The sequence below is a fragment of the Cyprinodon variegatus genome, unplaced genomic scaffold (genome assembly GCF_000732505.1).
Source record: "Cyprinodon variegatus isolate N-32 unplaced genomic scaffold, C_variegatus-1.0 Scaffold34, whole genome shotgun sequence".
Taxonomy (NCBI): domain Eukaryota; kingdom Metazoa; phylum Chordata; class Actinopteri; order Cyprinodontiformes; family Cyprinodontidae; genus Cyprinodon; species Cyprinodon variegatus.
The window spans coordinates 1,417,148-1,435,798 of NW_015150487.1; the positions used below are offsets into that span (position 1 = coordinate 1,417,148).

Consider the following 18,651-nt stretch of genomic DNA (forward strand, 5'->3'; position numbering starts at 1 on the left):
ATTGATGATCATTGATCACTGTATTTTGCTACCAATAACAAAAACAAATGACCTGCATCCCTTACTGCATACGTAGAAGACAAAGCCCCCTGTGTGCAGCACTTCTATCCCTTTCCTCTACATTCTGCATGTGCATGGCATCAAATCTGAGAGAACAGTATTTTCCGCAATATAGGATGCACTGAATTATAAGGAGGACTTTCAATGAATGGTCTGGTTTTTTTTATGTTTTTCATATATAAAGACACACTGGCCTATAATATGCCTGCAATATCTTCTTGCTTCCTCCACTTCCATAATATATATTGATTAATGCTGCATTCTCTCAGAGCTGCTCTATTACCATGCCCAAAAATAAAAAAAGAGAGCAAACACTGTGTCAGGGTAACTTAAAGAAAAAAGAAATTAATGGACTACATTAGACTTTTGGAAGTCTTTCGTGTTACCTTGATATAAGGAGGTAGAACATTCCCAGAGACATTAGAGAAATCCCAATATGAAAGGAAACTCCCACTGCTCCATATTCTTTGAATACTTTCTTAAGCTGCTGTGTCTTGTTGGGTTTTCCTTCCTCTGGCTCTGGTGTGTTTCCTGGGTCTTTTTCTTGGCTTGAGGTAGAGGAAGCATCCTGGAGATCCTGGAGAAATAGAAAAATGTTGGGGAGTAAAAAGGAGAATAACGTAAGCTTCCAGAATCAGGAATAAAATACAAACAAAAGGTGTATGAATTTTAAACGACTATCTTTTATGCTGTAAATATGAGTGAACAAAGCTTGGTCTTTAATGAGCCTCCCTATTAATGAAGCATGAGACTCAATGGATTAAACACATTCTGCTGCTGTCTCTGTGAGCTTTAGATAATTCACATTACTGCACACTCTGTCACACTCATTAAATGCGTCAGTCAGAATCTCCCCCACACACAAAGAGCCTCTCATTGGCACACAAACACACAAACGACTCTGCTCGTGACCTTCTGACACAAGCACCACACCATCTGCAGCCGGCTGACACATTGCTTAGGAGAGGCAGGCTGCTGCAGAGCAAGCGTGGGGCAGATAAGTGAGTCAACGTCAAACAAAAGAGCCAGAGCAACCTGCAGGCTGCTCCAGAGCACTGACACCGAGGTGGTGAGAGTTGTCATTACCAACAAGAAAGCAAACTTAATCTCCCATCTGACAAAAGTCACAGGAGTTGAATTCTATAACTCCGGTCATGCTTAAAGTAACAAAACCTGTGTGACCAGATTCAGGAAGTTAAAGAAGTGTAATGATTTGGATCAAGGATTAGACCATGCACAAAACAAATCTAAGCAAACCTCACTGGGCATAAAGATCCAATTAACTGAATTTTAACACTTATATAAACGACAAGGTAAATGTTTGGCCCTTTGAGCCAGTTATATAGATCTACCAAAATTTAAAAAATGACCAAAACTACTACATCCAGAACAGTCCTGATAATTTAGGTTTTAGGTTAAGGCCACCGTTAGGTCCCATTTGTAGTTCTGTTTTCTTTCCAAACTGATAAGTCATTTATAAACAGAAGTTTTTGCAGAAAATTATTTATATTTTGTAACAACCATCTGTTTTTCAATGTTAGGACAATATCTCCACAAGCAGGGTACAAACTGTTTTCTCTATAGATACAGGTTATAAGCCAATATGTCTCCTAAATATTTAATGTCTGTAAAATAAACCATATACTAAAACGTTTTAATCTACAAACTATTAAAAAAATTCTTACAAAAAAAAAACTGACCCAAATTATTTACAGCATGTTAAGTACATCTAAGAAACGGGATGAACAGGTCTGGATGAAATGGAAGGAGTGGATTACACAACAGGTATGAAATAGAACCACAGGTAGGAAAACACAAGGGGGTAAAAAGTTCCTGATCCCAGTTAGACACTTTATATGATCTAAACATACAGTTGTTTCCTTTACATTTATTCTCCAGTGAGTGTGAATAAAGTTTTAAACCTCATGGTTTAGAAAAGACAATGGAGGTTTATTTATATAGCAATTTCAGAGGCAAGACAGTTTAAATAGGAAAAACTGACAGAGTCAACATTACAGTGCAAGCAGATAAATACTGTCACCAAATGCTCATCCAGGGGGAGCAAGTCCTGCAAAGTAAATGACTTAATGCAATGGCTTGTTTTCCTTAAAATTAAAACTTTTAATCAATCTGACTGCATGATCTGATTGATTTGTCTCTGTAAAGTGCCCTGAGATGACATAAAATGCATTTTACAGAAAGATGAAAAGAAGTAAATAAAGCACAGCAGGTGAATACACTGCATCAAAATAAGATATTCTTATTGTAAAGGCATTAATATTTGCCTTGCACTGTTGCTATATAACTATAACTATCCTAAAATGAGTGGTACTCCTACAGCTTTTACCTTAAATGCAAATAAATCTTTAGCTTGGGTCATCAAAATATAACCTTGGTGTTTGCTGGCAAGAAGGCATCTGAACTGGTGGTTTAATACGGCAAAGTTCCCCTCTCAGTCAAGATAAAGCAGGATTCTCAGAGAAAACAGGAAATGCCTGTGTTCTATTTTCAGGCCAACACAGGCTGGGTGCTTATAGCGCTGAACCGTTGGGACTGCATTCTTGTAAAAGCTCATAAAATTCTTAAAATACATCAATGAGGTCAACGTGCTGATACAGATAAGATGTGAGATACTACTGTAGATCAAGAGATATTAATGTGCCAACATTAATTTTGATTTTTATGGGCAAATTGAGTTGGTAGATGGTGGGAGTAGAGGGACAAATGGGGGGAGGTGCATCTGTGTAATACCAGCATATTTTAAGTCCTGTCATCATTAGAGGCAGTCTGAATCATGGATAGAGAAAATATCACACCAACAGTTAAAATCTTATATTTGCGCTCTAAGGGACCAAGCTTCATCTGCCAGGGAAGCACTATCAATTAATATATTCTGAATTAAACATTGACTATCGATTAAAAGGTACTTTATAAAGTTAAGGGTATTCCAGCTAAAACCGACAGAGCCACGTTTGTTTAGCTTTAGCCCTTCGCCTCTGGTTGATGCCTTGAAATCAAAGACTTCACTGCATTGGTCTGTAACATTTCTGTATCCAGGCAACTGTATCTGCTGGCTCCTGGCAGGATGTATCTTCGGAGGTCTGTCAATTCACAAATCTCGCAACAATTTATCTTGCTTTCAAAGCAACAGATAAGGTAAATGGCCTGTACTTATATGACACATTTTATAGTCAGAGGACTTGACTTTCACACTACAAACAGTCATTCACACACTGATGGTGGCAAGCTACAGTGTAGCAAAAGCTGACCTGGGACTCACTGACAGAAGCAAGGCTGCCATACGCTGGCACCACCAGTCCCTCTGAGAACCATCAGTAGGCAATACAGGTGAAGTGTCTTGCCCAAGGACACAACTACACTGAAAGCCGGAGCCAGGGCTTAAACCAACAACCCTCCGGTTCCGGGGCAAACTCCTTCCCCAGTGATTTCTGCATCTTTCTTGCCATTATAGTGTAAGATAATCCTTTGTTTGAATCACATTTCTGTTCAGCCAAGTTTATTAACAACTTACCACGCTCCCCACTGTAAGAAATAAAAAAAATTACTTCTAAAAAAAAGTTCTTTGAAAATCAACTCTTCCTGTATTTCCGAGTTCCCAGCTTTTTTTTTACATTTAAGAAAATCACCTGTTGAACATTCTTTTGACTTTTTATACTTTGACACAGCCAAATGGGCCATGTTGTTTTAATTTGTGCAACACCAGGACAGAGGTACATTTGGTCACCCTATGTGTAGTGGAAGTCCATATGCCAGGGGTCCTAAACTCAGATACTTAAGTGTTGCTGTCCTGCAGCTTTATGATGGGTCAATAGCACTACCTCACTAACCAGCAATCAAGCCTTGCAGAGCTCTGCCTATTAGCTGACCATGGAGTCACATGTGTTGAAGAAGAGATGCATCTAAAAGTTTCAGTACAATGGCCCCTTAGAACTGGAGTTTAAGACCACTGCTCTACGCATCTAGTTTGACAGAAAAAGAAAATCACATTAGAGCTTTCAAAGTCAGAAGCGAATTGGTGTGACCAGACCTTAAGCCAGGGATTGGCAACTCCACTCCTGAAAGGCCAGTGTCCTGACACTTAGATATGTTACTGCTCCAACGTACTTGAATCAAATTATTCAGGCGATTACCAGGACTTTAGAATCGTAGAACCTCCGTATTGATTATGGAACTCCACCATTTGATTCAGGTAAGCTAGACCGAGGAAAAAAAAGTTGAATCATACCCTGAAAAATTTGGGTACGTCAAAGGCTGCTTCCAGAATCTAGAAAGTGGTACAGTTGGAATGACCTGACTGAAGTCCTTACTTCAACCCGATTGAAACGTCATGTAATCAGCTGTGAAGAGCTCAGACCCAAGCTAAAATAATTAAAAAATAACAGCGATGACTAGCTGAAGAATTCAAACCCATCGTGCAACAAAGGGTTTCCTAGCTTGTAAGTAGAACTGGCTGGTGGTCCCAGTCCAATATGTTTGTGAAAGTCTTTTCCTGCACACTATGTCCCTGTTTTTTCTTTAACTTGTTAAACTGCCAATATTCCTTGATTCCTTTATATCGATATCAAATATAAATATCAGTTGTGAAAAAGGCTTTTTGGCATTTGTGAAGCTATACCGCTAGACTCTGCTGCTAAGGTCAAAAAAATAAATGTCTTTACACATGTGGAATAATTTAAAGGGCAAATAAACAGCCTTTCCAGGAATAAACCTTATTGCTTTGTTACAAAGATGTAATCTACCTGAAAAAGCCTGAGCTTTGTGTTTCTTTAAATAATTTGCTACCTTACGAGTGTTGGAGACATTTAAAAACATAACACTTCATGTCAACTGAAGCTTTTAATCATATCCAAAACATACAGTGGTTGTTATTTAAATTTCCATCTTTACTGCTAAGAATTTTAACTTTTTTATTTAGACTCAGCAAAACTATTTTTCTAATTCAGGAGAAGATAAACAATGAAGAAACCAACTGATCTTTTACATCGACATCTGTCCTTTTAAATTTTGGCCCAAGCTTACTAGATGAGGCCATAGCCATGGTCACATTCTCACCAACAGACAATGGACGAGTCCAGTCCTGGTGAGTAAGCAGAGCCATTTTTCTTTTTCCAACACTGAGAGCTGAAAGTAAATACGGGCACCACCGTGGGGAGGGTCATGTGAGCGAGCAGCTAGAGGGAGCTGTGCCAGGAAGGTTGTGTAGGACATGAACAGTGGGACTGCTGTGTTGGATAACAGCTTTTCACTGCCATGAAAACACATGCAAAGTCACAATGGCATGAAAACTGAGACAAAGGCACAGTCAGGCTCTGAGCAAACATGCCGAGAGTGGGAGGGAAATGGTGAAGTGCTGATTCTCCCAGTCAGACAGTTGAGTGTCCAGCAACAAAACGCTGATTTACATTAAAAGGAAGTCTATAGATTCTTACGAGTCCAGTTCAGTTCTTAGAGTGCATCTTCTTTATGGACTGTATCACAGAGCCATTATGGAAAAGCTACGGTAAACAAAAAAAAACAAACAAAAAAAAAGTGAAACATGACTCATTTGTTTTGCATGTGTTTTAAATCATAAAACTTTAAACTCATTTACTTTTAAAATAATGCCTTTGTTCACAGCCCTACAAAAGTGTTATTACCCTTTGGTTTCACATTTTATCAAGCCAAGTTTACAACTTCTATTATATTTTGGGGGATTTTTAAGTGATAGATTAACTCAAATGAGTACAAAACAAAGATGAAATGACAAAAAAAAAAAAACAACTTCAATTTCTTCAAGAAGTAAAATCTGAAATTTCTACTTCTCAAATATGTCCTTCTAAATGGGTTTGATACTTTGCAGTTTTAGGTCAGGAAGTATTTAAAACCTTAAGGTCACGTATAAGGTCAACATTCCTCTTAGCAAACTGGTTCAAGTTCAGTTAGATTAGACAGAAAAAGTCAGTAGACAAGTCATAAGTCATAGACTCCTAATAATATAAATAGCAGCCTGTGTTAGTAACGGGGCAACATTATTTTTTTAAGGCAAAAGCCTTACAAAGCATTCAATGCGTGTCAAGATTGTATGACTTTTAGTTTTGCTATACATATTTTTTAATATCTGTGGTGGCAAAAGTTATAAAGGCCAACCTATTATAAGTATACTAACAAACTTTTGCAATTTGTCATACGTTTAATTTTGCTTTTGCATCAAATAAAACAAATGTTACATTTACATAGTAATGCTAACTTTAAATGCTAGTATGTGCCAGTAGCTGCATTGACTTGCAGTAGAATGAACCAGAGGATTTCAACCACTCCTATTTCAGCCTTATCTCTAGAGAAACTTTGACATTTCACTGTTGCAGTTTGTCAGTCAGCTTCAGATAGTAAAATACTGCTCCAAAGTCCAGCCCTTCTGCTAATGTCCTGAAATGGCTGATGCAACATAACACTATATGTATATATGAGTAAGATTTTAACTGTTCTGTTTTTTTAAACAAGTCATTTATTCTTTTGTGCAAGTTTAGCTTTAGATTTTTTTCCAGTACATTTGTGTCCTTTTGTCTGTTTATTCTGAAACGGAAAAGCTGTAAATAAACATGGAAAATGCTCAAAATTGAAGGTTATGACGTTAAATTGACTTATTTTGCTCAACACCCAGCATTAATGTGCAAAAGTATGAACTAATGGTAATTTCTTCATACAGTGCAAAAAGATAGACCTCATCAAAAGGTCTGTGACATACCTGTTTACACTTTTTAACAATATAAAAATTAGCCAAGTGCATTTAATAATAATAATATACAACTTTTATTAGTAGCTCCTATTTGTTTTGAGTCAAAAATAAAATAAAAAAATCAGGTAATTGAGGAGTCCCACAAGGATTTTAAAAAAGTGAAATAAGTGACAAGTTTAAATGCTTACTTTAATGAACTGTAATAATAATTTGTTTAAGAAAGCTGCCTTAGCGATCATCTATAGGCTACACCATATGCCATGGTGTTCTCTCCTGTAGAGCATCCTGTTTAATTTGTGGTACTTTTTTATTTTATTTTTTACATATTTGACTTTAGTAAAAGAAAAATGAAACTGAGTGGCAGGCTGTAAAGGATAAAGGGACGATATAGATTGTTAATAATTTGCATCAATACTGGTTCAGCCTTCAGTGTGAGATCCTTCTTTGTCTAAAAGTTTTAACACTAAAACAGAATTATTGAAAATGCAAATCAGATCAAAATGAGATTTTAAGTGACCTACAGGATGAATACATTCTTTTATCAAGTTTGAGTCTCTTTTCTTGACTTGTCAAGTAATGCCTAAATATTAAAAATGCTCGGAGGCCTCAACACTTCTGAAATCACACATTCTTAAGGGCTGAACCCAACAAAAAAAAATATTGCTTAAAAGAATAAAATGGTTAAAATTATGTTGAAATGAAATAATTTCTTCTCTTTCTGTCTTTTCCGTTCTAAATTCTATGCATACTTTAACTGTTTGTAAGATCAATGAGTAAGCTTATTTTTCCTCTTGTTTCCTATTGAGCAAACTGCTAAACTGAGCCCCTCCTCCACAACTTTGCTAATACTGTAGTAATTGCAACTGGCTAATCAGATTAAAGAGACATAAACCCTTTTGCCTAGATTAAGACCACATTAAGACCAAGTATTTTTTAATGGGAGTATGTTATAGGCTTCTGATCCATTATTAGAAAACCCAATGTAAGTTGCCAACTCATCCATGGTAATAACGAAATACATGGGTGCAAATGTGAAATTCATGTAATAATCTTGTTAAATGTGCTGTTTTTTCTATTAATTAAAAACAAACTATACTAATTCTGTTAATTAAAAAAAAACTTAATGTATGAATTATGAAAACAAGGCAATGTTTCATCCATCATCGATTAACTTGCCTTGTTTAAAATATCCATTGAACATTAAGATTCTTAAACATTTGAATTTTTCTGATGGTTGCTTGTATCTACTTTCAGATTGCAAAACAAGTTTGTGTCCTTGGAAGGCAAATATGAACAAATACGGCTTTTTCTTCCACCTCATGATAAATGCATTATCTGAGCCCTGTCTGTGGATATTTGTTATGCTCTCTTGAACAGCTTTTAAGTGCACTTTTACAGCACTTTTGTTGACTCACCAATTAAAGCCACGTGTTGAGGAGTAGAAGGTAAACTTATATGCTTCAGCTGCAGGTGGGTTTAGCCACAGTGAATCACTCTTCATAAACTTTCCATCTGAGCTGTCAGAGTGAGGCTCCTCGGTATAGATTGCTGCAGCGCTGAGCGTGTTTTTCATGAAGCAGAGGGACATTAATAACATATGCACAACAAAGAGTTGTATAACAAGCCTGCTCGGTTACATGAGAGCTGCCCCGGGGGAACTGAGGGCGCCACATCCTTCCTGCTTACTAAATATTTTATGGAAAAGTTATGAATCCTCCCAAAAGGAGGCTTCAAACAGATTGCATGTGGAGGTCCCACCCTCTGATCTCCCACTGAGTTAAACAAACATTTTAATTACCGCTTTGCTGCTGTCAGCGCGCTCCTCGCGGCTCCTAGTCGCTGCGCTGGTTGAGGCGGCTCTGGTCTGCATGCTGGTGTCACCTGGAAACAAAGCCTTCGAGTCTCCTCTGAGCATTGAGTTAGAAAATCGCTGAATGCTTCTGGGTGCGACCCGCTCCAAGAGTCCCCAGTCTGTTACCAAACAAGCCGAGCTGTCCCACTTCTGGACGGGCTCTGCTTGTTGGTGCGCGTGCTTCGGCTGGAGCTCGCCGGCGCACGCGCTGAGGAACCGAAGCCGCTGAAAGCTGCGGCCTGTCCGGCCTGTCAGGGAGACCTCTCCCGGTCCGCTTGCTTTGACCCGCACCACAAACCAGCCCGGACGTTTGTAAGCCTGATCCAGTACAGACGCTGGCAGCCTCCCCGCACGGCACAAAAACATTGTTGGTGCGCCTCCACTGGCGAGGTTATGTGTCCAGAAAATCGAATTAAGCGAGTTACTCGACCTGAACAATTAATTATTAAAGTGGGTGGCGGTAAACATGCTGCCCTGTGGCCCCTGGTGTCCCCTCCGGTCCTCCTGTAGACCGATTATTGCAGACAGCCAATCCGGACTGACGCGCAACCGCAGATAGTTAAATCCGGAGAGGAGGGAGGGGGTATTTAAAGGCATAACCGTGTATGTTTATCTAATAGAGTTACATCATAACCTGAAGATTAAATTAAGATAAGTTTAGCTCTTTTTTTTAAATAATCTAAACATGTTTAAATTAGGCTTCCTGTCTATGATCTTCATTTACCAAAAAGAACTGGCTGCTGAGTTTTAGAGTTAAATAAGCCACAAATCAACCAATAATACCCAGAGGCGTAGCCAGAACATTTTTATAAGGGTGGCCAGGCAATAACCAATGTACACTGAGGGGGGGCCTAAAGCAGATAGGCGCCAGAACCTCAGAGTCAATCTACACTGTTCCAACAGTAAAGTAGGACTTAGACTTAGACAGCCTCTACACCTCACAGCGTCTAAGTCTAAGCGAAAATTCGTTTGGAACAGCTCTCTGAACAATTTCATCTTTTTTAAAGTGCAGCCTTGAAAAATAGTTAAAAATTTTTTTTACAGTTCTAAATTTTTTAAATATATATAATGATAAAATATAACAAATATAATAAAATACAATACAATAACCCATTTTACAAAAATTCAGCAGTCTAATGGCAGTGGGGAAGAAACTGTTGTGGAATCTGCTGGTCCTGCATCCGATGCTTGAAGTCTCTTCCCAGAAGGCAGCAGGGAGAACAGTCCATGGTGGGGTTGTGAGGGGTCATTTATGATGTTACAGGCTCAGGACACCCAGGGCTGGGATGACATTTTTTTTATGGACGAAAGAGGAGCCCCGATGATCCTCTCTGCTCTCCTCACTTTCTTCCAGTCTGAGGTGCTGCAGCCTCCACACCTCACAGTGAGGCAGCTGGTCAGAACGCTCTCTATTGTGTTTCTGTAGAAGGTGGTAAGGATGGGTGGGGGCAGGTGGGCTCTCCTCATCCTCTACAAAAAGTACATGCACTTCTGCGTCCTTTTGATCAGTGAGGTGGTGTTTACATTCCAGGTGAGGGTGTCTGTGATGTGCACCCCCATGAATTTGGTGCTGCTGACCACCTCTACAGCTGAGCTGTTGGTGAGCCGTGGAGCGTGGTTAGGTCGGTTCTTCCTGAAGTCCAAGATGATCTCCTTCGTCTTCTCCACTTTTCAGGATCAGGCTGTTATCTTTGCACCAGTCCACCAGCTACCCCACCTCTTCTCTGTAGTCCAGGTCATTGATTTAATTAGCAAAACATCCATATTTTCTAAATAAAGACAAACTATACTTTCCTACAGCCTTTGCTAACAAGTAAGCGCATATATTTAAACATCTGTGCTTTTTAAATAAAAGGTATAGTGATAAAATTCTTTCAGTTTTGGGATCAGGGGCATAAATCTTTTCCATCATTATTACTTACCTACTTGTATCAATAAACATTCTGCATAAAATTGATATTTACAAGCACAAATATCTACATAAATTGATTATTTGATACGTTTTTATTAAAATTGTTATTTATCTATGATTTCACTGAAGACTACCAGAGGACTTGCAGAGACACATCATTTTCTCTTTACCCCATATAACACAAAATCTAGTTCTGAAAAGAGCATGAATTCTGTATTTCTCATCTTTGATGTTAGTATATTGATGTGTATTATTAACCATGAAAAATTTTAATGTTTTGAATATTCCACTTGAGAGTATTACTGCTGTCACCATCTGTATTAGAGGGAACAAATGGTAGGGGTGGCCACAGGGGTGGCCAATGCTTGGGTAAGGGTGGCCATGGCCACCCCTGGCCCCCCATCTAGCTCCACCCCTGATAATACCTAATATCAAGCAAACGGCTAAAAAAATATTTAAAGAATCAATATATTGGTGGATATTTGATCCTTACACCTTGCGCCACATCAAACACATTTCCATGAAATGATGCAAAGGTTTCTGCACATCCTGACTTTATATTGAATATAACCCCTGTGATAAGCTACAAAAAAAAACATATGACTAGTTTTCTTATAGATACTTTTTAATAAATGAGAATGTTATAAAATACCCACTGTCTCTTTTACTTGATCTACCCAGTAATTCAACTCCTTGGACCCGATAATTAGATTTATCACTCGGACTGATTCAGTTCAGTTTGAATTCAGTTCATCTATGTTGCACCAATTCACAACACGTCACTTCACTTTACAGAGATAGATTGTTTCACAGTTTTCTAAGGAAAACCAGTTGATTGCAGAGCAAGTTCCTTCTGCATGAGAATGTGACAGTTGATATTTGCTTGTATCTTGTTGTTGACCCGACAGCAATCCCTCACAGCAAGGATGCGTGAAGTGACAATAGAGAGGAAAAACTCCACATTTAACAGGAGGACACCTCCATTAGGACCAAGCTCAGTGTGAGAGGCCAACTGGGGTTACAAAGAGATAGAAGCAGTCATAGAAAAAGAAGCAGACATGCAAAACAAACATAGAAGCAGCATTGACCTATAAATACTTATGTTAGAAAAAGTAACAGGAAACTAGCTGCACAGGTTTTCTGTCAGTATCACATAACCACATCCAGAAGTTCATTTTTATAGCTATGCCTGTCATTTCAGAGTACTTTATTGAAACATGATGCCAGTGTTTGTGAAGGAGTATGATATTTTGACCCTTATTTAGGTAAATACAGTTTATGGAGAGCTATGCCATTTTGATAGGTTAGTTTGAATAAAAATATCTCGATAGGTTAGATGTTTCATAGGAAATACTGTTTTGGGGTAATAGTAATGTTGCCTGATATTCATGGATGAACAACGTGCCAGCTTTGATTGCAGCATATTCACATTACCCAAAGGTAACAACGTGGGCTACATTAATAATTGGCAATCCTTTTGGGGAAACCTGGTCTGATTCGGAGAGACTGCATCCATCCCACTTTGGATGCTGCAGCTCTTCTTTCTAGAAATCTGTCCTCCATTAGTCCTCTATAACACTTACAACCCAGGGTGCAGACCAGGAAGCAGAGTCATATTTTATCACATCTCTCTGCAGCTTCTCTACTGTTACGCAGTCACTACTGTTACACAGTCAGTCCGGGTCAGACAGAACATCTCTGATGTCATCACCCTAAGCACATGCTTCAGCTAGGACTGCGCCCTGAGCCCCCTGCTGTTCACTCTGATGACACACGACTGTGTCACCAGGTTCACCACCAACCACATCGTGAACTTTGGAGACGATACCATGGTGGTGGGCCTCATCAGAGACGGAAAAATAACCGCCTGATGCTTAACGTGGAGAAGACGGAGATCATCGTCGACATCAGGAAGAACAGGCCTAACCAAACTCCACAGCTCATCAACAGCTCAGCTGTAGAGATGGTCAGCAGCACCAAATTCCTTGGTTTGTCATGATCTGCTCCGATAGCTGGCCTTAATTGCTCATTTCACTCACCTGTCTAGTCTGCCCAGTTCCCAATCATCTCTGATCTCATCCACCTGTAGGTTCTGCTTTATATTCAGTCCAGCCCAGCTATCAGGGCCAGATCGTTGTTTGCTTTCTGTTTGCTCCCTGTTTTATTTCTGTTAGTTTCCTGTCTGTCAGTTTACTTAGTTTTAGTTATTTCTAAAGTTCATGTTCCAGTGAGGAGTTTATTCTCTAGCCAGTGTCCTCAGGCGAGTATTCAGTGACCAGTGGTGAGAGCGTTTAAGCTTTTCCCTTGGGGTTCTGTTTTCCTGATTCCGTTCCCTCTCACCCACTGGCCCTGTCTGTCCCTGCCTGATCTGTTCGCCTGAACCGCGGTTGGACTCCTCCTGGATTCTGCCTCCCAGGGTGTGTTTCTGTCTGAGCTGGATGCTCAACGCACGGGACACTGAACCTGCCTTCGCGCTCTGATGGATCCTAGAACCCGGATCTGTCCGTTCCTGAGTGAACTGTACTGTTAAACCAGCTAAGTGACTCACTCTAATCATTTTCTGTTCAGGTGATAGTGGTCACTTACCTCTGTTTCTCTCTACTGAATCAGTGATGGGTTGCGCTCCGCACCTGCAGTTGCTGCAGTTGCAGTTCCACAGCAGCGTGTTTCTGTTCTGTCTGTTTTGGTTTTAATAAATGTTTTGAACTTTCCTACTGGCTGTCTCACCTTGAATATTGGGTCCATTTGTTTGGCTTTATGACAGGGGTTGCACATGGCAGGCAACCTCACCTGACTGTAAACACTGCCTCACTGGTCAAAAGGGCACAGAAGCGCTTATACTTCCCACCCACCCTCACCACCTTCTACAGAAGCACCATAGAGAATGTTCTGGCCAGGTGTCTCACTGTGGGGTGTGGAGGCTGCAGTACCTCAGACTGGAAGAAAGTGAGAAGAGTCTTGAGAACAGCAGAGAGGAACTCCTTTTTCCCAGTAAGGTGATAATCTCTTGGATGTAGGGAAGAATGGAGCATTTTAGAATTATGTAAGCGAGAGTAATAACTTCATTCTAAATTTTAAGTTGCTATTTCTGTTTATTTATGATGATTGATGTTTATAGCTAATAAACCCCCATAATTAGATGTAATAATTACAGCATCAGCCTATATAAGATCAAACTAAAACGTTAAACTTTTTTATTATAAACATACAAGTTCCTAAATTGCATGTTATTTGTTTTACAAACATTAAATTAGATGACACTTTCTGCTGTTTTAGATCAGTGAGGATCATTTAAAGTTTTTCATCTGCTAAACGATTAGATAATTATAGGGAGAGAATGCAAAGTAATTAAAGTTCCTATGATCTTAACAAAACTAGGAAAGAGGATGGAAGCCAACAAACCTGACTAAGTGATACCAGTGCGGAGGAAAGGGCAAATAATTGCAATGCATGATTTTTGAGAAGACTGCAAAAGGGTTGGCTAAATATTTGATAGAAATGCAACTTTTAAAAGCAATTTTGATAAATAGTAAGAAAGTGTATTTCAGACTTAAATTTTAATATAGTTTAAAAACATTATCTAAGTATTTTATCTTGATCTTTATTATGTAATTTAGCAAATGACAATAATCAAAAAAATAATACCTACTGAAGAAAGAAAATATATCTAATCTCACTTAAAGTCAGAGAGAAAAGATTGATTCTCTTTTTCTAGTTTCAGTTCCCTGATATAAATGCAATTTTCATGTTAGAAAATAATTACCGTATATATATTTTAAATTCTTGTTTTCGAAACACCAAAATATATTTTCTCAGGTATTGAATAGAAATGCTTATGTCTAATTTAGTTTTTGGGGATCAACAAGTTGGGCGACCAAGTTAAAAAAAAAAAAAAAAAAAAGCTTGGTGTTACCTTTAATGCTTGTAGAGTATGGTTGTTATCCACTCAAACAGCATGCCTTCACATGGCCCATCCCTGTGACACTGCCTCATTGTTTGCAGTTATCTTTGAGATGCAGTGTCATGATGGGATAAAACCACAGGGGACCCTGTAGAGAGAACAGAAAATGTACCCGCTCGATAACACACACTTCTGAGGTAGACTAGAGCAAGCCAGACATTTATGTCTGTTTTCCAGGAGCAAACAAAAGTAAAATCTGACAGAAATGTAAACTAAAGATGTCCTCTTATAAGGGCGTGGTGACATGAACCAGAATATTCAAGCTCCATAACCGTCACCACGGCTCTATTACAGAACACTTTCCTAGATTTCATGTTATCAAAGGATGTTGATGCTTTTCTTAATTCAGCTGTAAGTCATGTGCTGAACTCAGCTGACCTTTGAATCATTTGATGAATAATGCATATCTGCACGTTCAGTAAGAAAAAGCCAGACAGAAAAGTAAGTAGGAGGTAAGATAAAAAGGGTGGGTTGATGGCAGGAAGCCATCAAAAACGTCCTCAAGTGGTGGAGCCCCTGACTTTTCATCAGCAAAGCCACATCGGCATGTGGGTGGATCTTGTACTGCTACTAGTTTGAACCGCTTTTGTTGCTGAGACAGAAACATTTATCTGCCGGGGCCACATAACAGCCATGAATGCAAATGTTAGAAAACGGGACCAACGTCTTTCTTACACATAACTGAAACAATGCAAGTTTAGAAAAGTGAAGTAAAAATGAGACAAAAGTCTTAACCCTTTGAAGCCCAATCCAAGAATAAAACAAAACAGAAAATTACTTCTTTTTTTTGTTTGTTTGAAGTCCTTATTTGGCCTTTTAACAAAACATGTAAAAAGAAAAAACAGAAACGCATTTTTGATATTAATAATTTATTACTATGCGATAAGTCAAGATTGTTTTTTGTGTAGTCTTCTGCCCTCTGTTATCAGGTATATCTGATTGTGTAAAATAGGATTTTGAGCAAAGTTTTTACCATTAAATTATGCAAAAGGAACCTGAATTTAAAAAGAAAACATTAAGCAAAAGAATAAAACAATGTGATTGTGTTAGTGTCAATGCCGATTCAAATGCTAATCAGAAAAGATATATGGTATATTTTTTTCTATCTAAGGCAATTCATATATGACGAGATGTTTTTGTATTGGGTTTGTAGAGGGATTTTATCATTAGACCTCAGTGCTATTCTCCAGAAATGTGTGAATCGTAGTGCTTACAATATACATTTATTGTGCTTTGGAAAGCTGGGAAGCTTGGAGTGATCTAGCTTTGGTGAATGAAGTTATAATCAGTGTAAGAATAAACATCCTAAAACTTTTTCAAACTCTCCTGCTGGAAGGTAGGGGTCTAGAGCCTCAACGACGATAAACTCAATGAACAAATGGGTTTCTGTGTTTGGCCATTTCAAAACAAACGTCTTTTTTTGTTTTAAACACTATCAGTAATTCTTTGGATTTAAAGCATCCAAATACAGAGTCACTGATTTGTTTTTGGTGAATCTGCAGTCACACAGTGGTCATAATGTTCCTGGATTTCAACCATTTAAAGCCCTTGCCATGCTGAGCTGGGTCAAGTATTCAGAACTGCAGACAGAGCTTCTGTATGGAGTGGCATGGAAATTGAATATTAATGTAGACATTCTGCAGCAGTAGCACAAAAGAACAGTATACATATTTGGCATTTGTAAATTAGGAAGCTCTGGCTTTGGCTTATCCACAGCATTCATGGCAGATTTCCTTAACTGGAGACAAAACTGCATATAGGAAGTACTGCATTTATTTAATCAATATCAGCTCTTGTTCTTAAGTAAAATGGCATTGAGTAAACAAACATTAAGTGGCCTCAATTAAAAACTGTCAGTCATACAGGAACAAATCTGCCCATTACTAAAAAAAACAGCTTCATGGGTTTCTTCTAACTATAACACCCTTCTTAAATAAAATCCCTTTACTTTTGGCAGTAAGAGCCCAATGTTAAAAAGGCTGCGAGGTTTATGCTATCTGTCACCATAGCTGTATTTCACAATAACTACATTATACTTTTATAATTCACAGGGATTATCTATTACTTCAGCTGTTGTTTTTACCCACAAGGTCTATGCAACTTCCTTTTTGGTTCCCTCTAAACCGTGTGATGTGGTCCCTGTGTTTTTTCATCCACTGTCTGAGGGTTTCATAACCTCTCTGTTTAACGTCACAGCTTCCACAACAACATAAGAAATATTCCAACCTGCTTCCTTCTTTGTTGTTCTGTTTTTGTTAGTTTTCTCAGAAAGTATGATGGCGGACAGAAAAAGTGCAATGGACCCAGCGTTTTGCCGATAGACTGTTGGAGATAGAAACCAGTCCCCACAGGACCTCAGCTGATAAAAGCAGTAGAAGATAGATGAAACAGAAACCAAAATCCTGCATAAAAAACACTTTGCTCATAACTTTTAAACATTGAAAAATAAATGTGCTGCTGTCCTTATTTGCTTCCTCTGATTCAATGTTTTAAAGCTATTCACTGGAAACAAAGCAAGTTGCTTTTGGTCTGAATGTGTCAGAGTTTAAGTAACTATTGTTCACAGGACGTTATCACACTAATGCAGGGTGTTGGGTCACTGTGGTTGCTCCACTTTGGAATGCAATCCTTAAACACCAGGATCATTTCGGCTGACTGACAAGTTTAGGCGGGATGTCAGTGCTTAGTTTTTCATTTAGTGTTGTAGTCTTACCAATGATAAGAGTAAGAAAAAAAACACAAATGAAATTCTGCTAAAATAGGTTCAAGCTTTCAGTCTTTATCACCATTAATTTATTGTGGTTAAGGTTTGGGCTAATGCTCAGAAAACTGACCTTCCCCATGTGACATGCTGCTGCTCTTCTATAAAATACGGTGTCTGGTATGATGAGTTTCTTTAACTTCAAATGTTACTCTGATATAGATTGTTGTCTCAAATGCAAAACTGTGTGGGATCAAGCATGTCTGCTTTAACTTTAGCCTGTTACTTTTCTTTTCTCAAAGATGCAGCGTTTTCTACTTCAACAAAAGCATATTCAATTTAGTTAAAAACGCAAATCTTTTCATCTTCAATAAAATCTTAAAACTATGTTTCTAATCTAAAGTTATGGAGCAAAATGTATCCTACTTGGTCATGAAAAGTGTTTTTCTCATATTTTTATAATCACATATGTTATATTTATATGTATCCTCTTTTACTGTGAGCTATGCTTCATATGTTACTAGTGATATTTGTTCAAAGCTTGTTTAATGAATTGAGTTATGAGCATCAGATATAAAACATAAAAATCCAGCAAAAGAACAATTATTTACATAAACATGGATCAGACCAAATAAAACGTAGTGTTTTCTTTGAATAAATATATTTAAATATATGTGACATTGCTCATGTATATTTATGTGGATAATTGGATAATGCAAAAAGATACATCCTCAACCAGAGATATCTCTGATATTCAACTACCAGTTCTAGTATCAGACATGAAGAGATTTACACAGAAGCATCTTGTAATGTTAAAGGGTGGATGTCAGAGATAGAGATGGAGACTAATGGTGTAAGAGAAGGAGTGGACCGAAGACAGAGCCATGAGGGACCTGGTAAATAAAAGGGAACACAGTAGAGATCTTCTAAGTAGAATAACTGTCTAAATAAAAAGGACAATATGGCCGGAACCATTCAAAGACTGGCCTTTAAAGTTTCTTTTATTATTCTCTTCTTGAGACACATTTCCATTAAATTCTCCCTTCTTAAAATTAATTACAGTATCGATGCTTCATGTTTCTCTGTCTTCTTACAGCATCCCTCCTTTTTATACCGTAGTGAATGCTTGGTATGTGTTTGAATGCTGCTTCTGGATTAGATCTATACTGCTTTTCAATGAGGAGGACAGAAGGACTGGGATCAGAGCCAGCTAGCCTGGACTCAGTGGTTCAGGCACAAAGGCAATGACAGGCAACAGGGAGGGAGGTTAATGCAGTCCAGATCACGAGTTTTCAGCACCATTGTTCTCTACCCAGTCTTTATTCCGTGGGTACACTCACTGGCCACAGTCATCTAGAGATGTAAAGTGGATTTTTCTGTTCATTTGCTCCGACTACACAGACTGTGTGCTAATGTGGACGCTTAACAA

General features: G+C 38.4%; 1 protein-coding gene across 1 annotated transcript in view; it reads right to left on the bottom strand.

Annotated features, from left to right (window-relative positions):
• The window catches only part of fam210b (family with sequence similarity 210 member B), a 12,513-nt gene extending 3,327 nt beyond the window's left edge, over positions 1-9,186 (bottom strand). The window contains exons 1-2 of the mRNA XM_015402420.1: positions 8,595-9,186; positions 447-637 (exon numbers count right to left, since the gene is read on the bottom strand). Of these exons, the coding sequence (XP_015257906.1) occupies positions 447-637; positions 8,595-9,014 (611 nt within the window). The 5' untranslated portion in view covers positions 9,015-9,186. The remainder of the gene's footprint in view (positions 1-446; positions 638-8,594) is intronic.
• Positions 9,187-18,651: the final 9,465 nt, after the last annotated feature.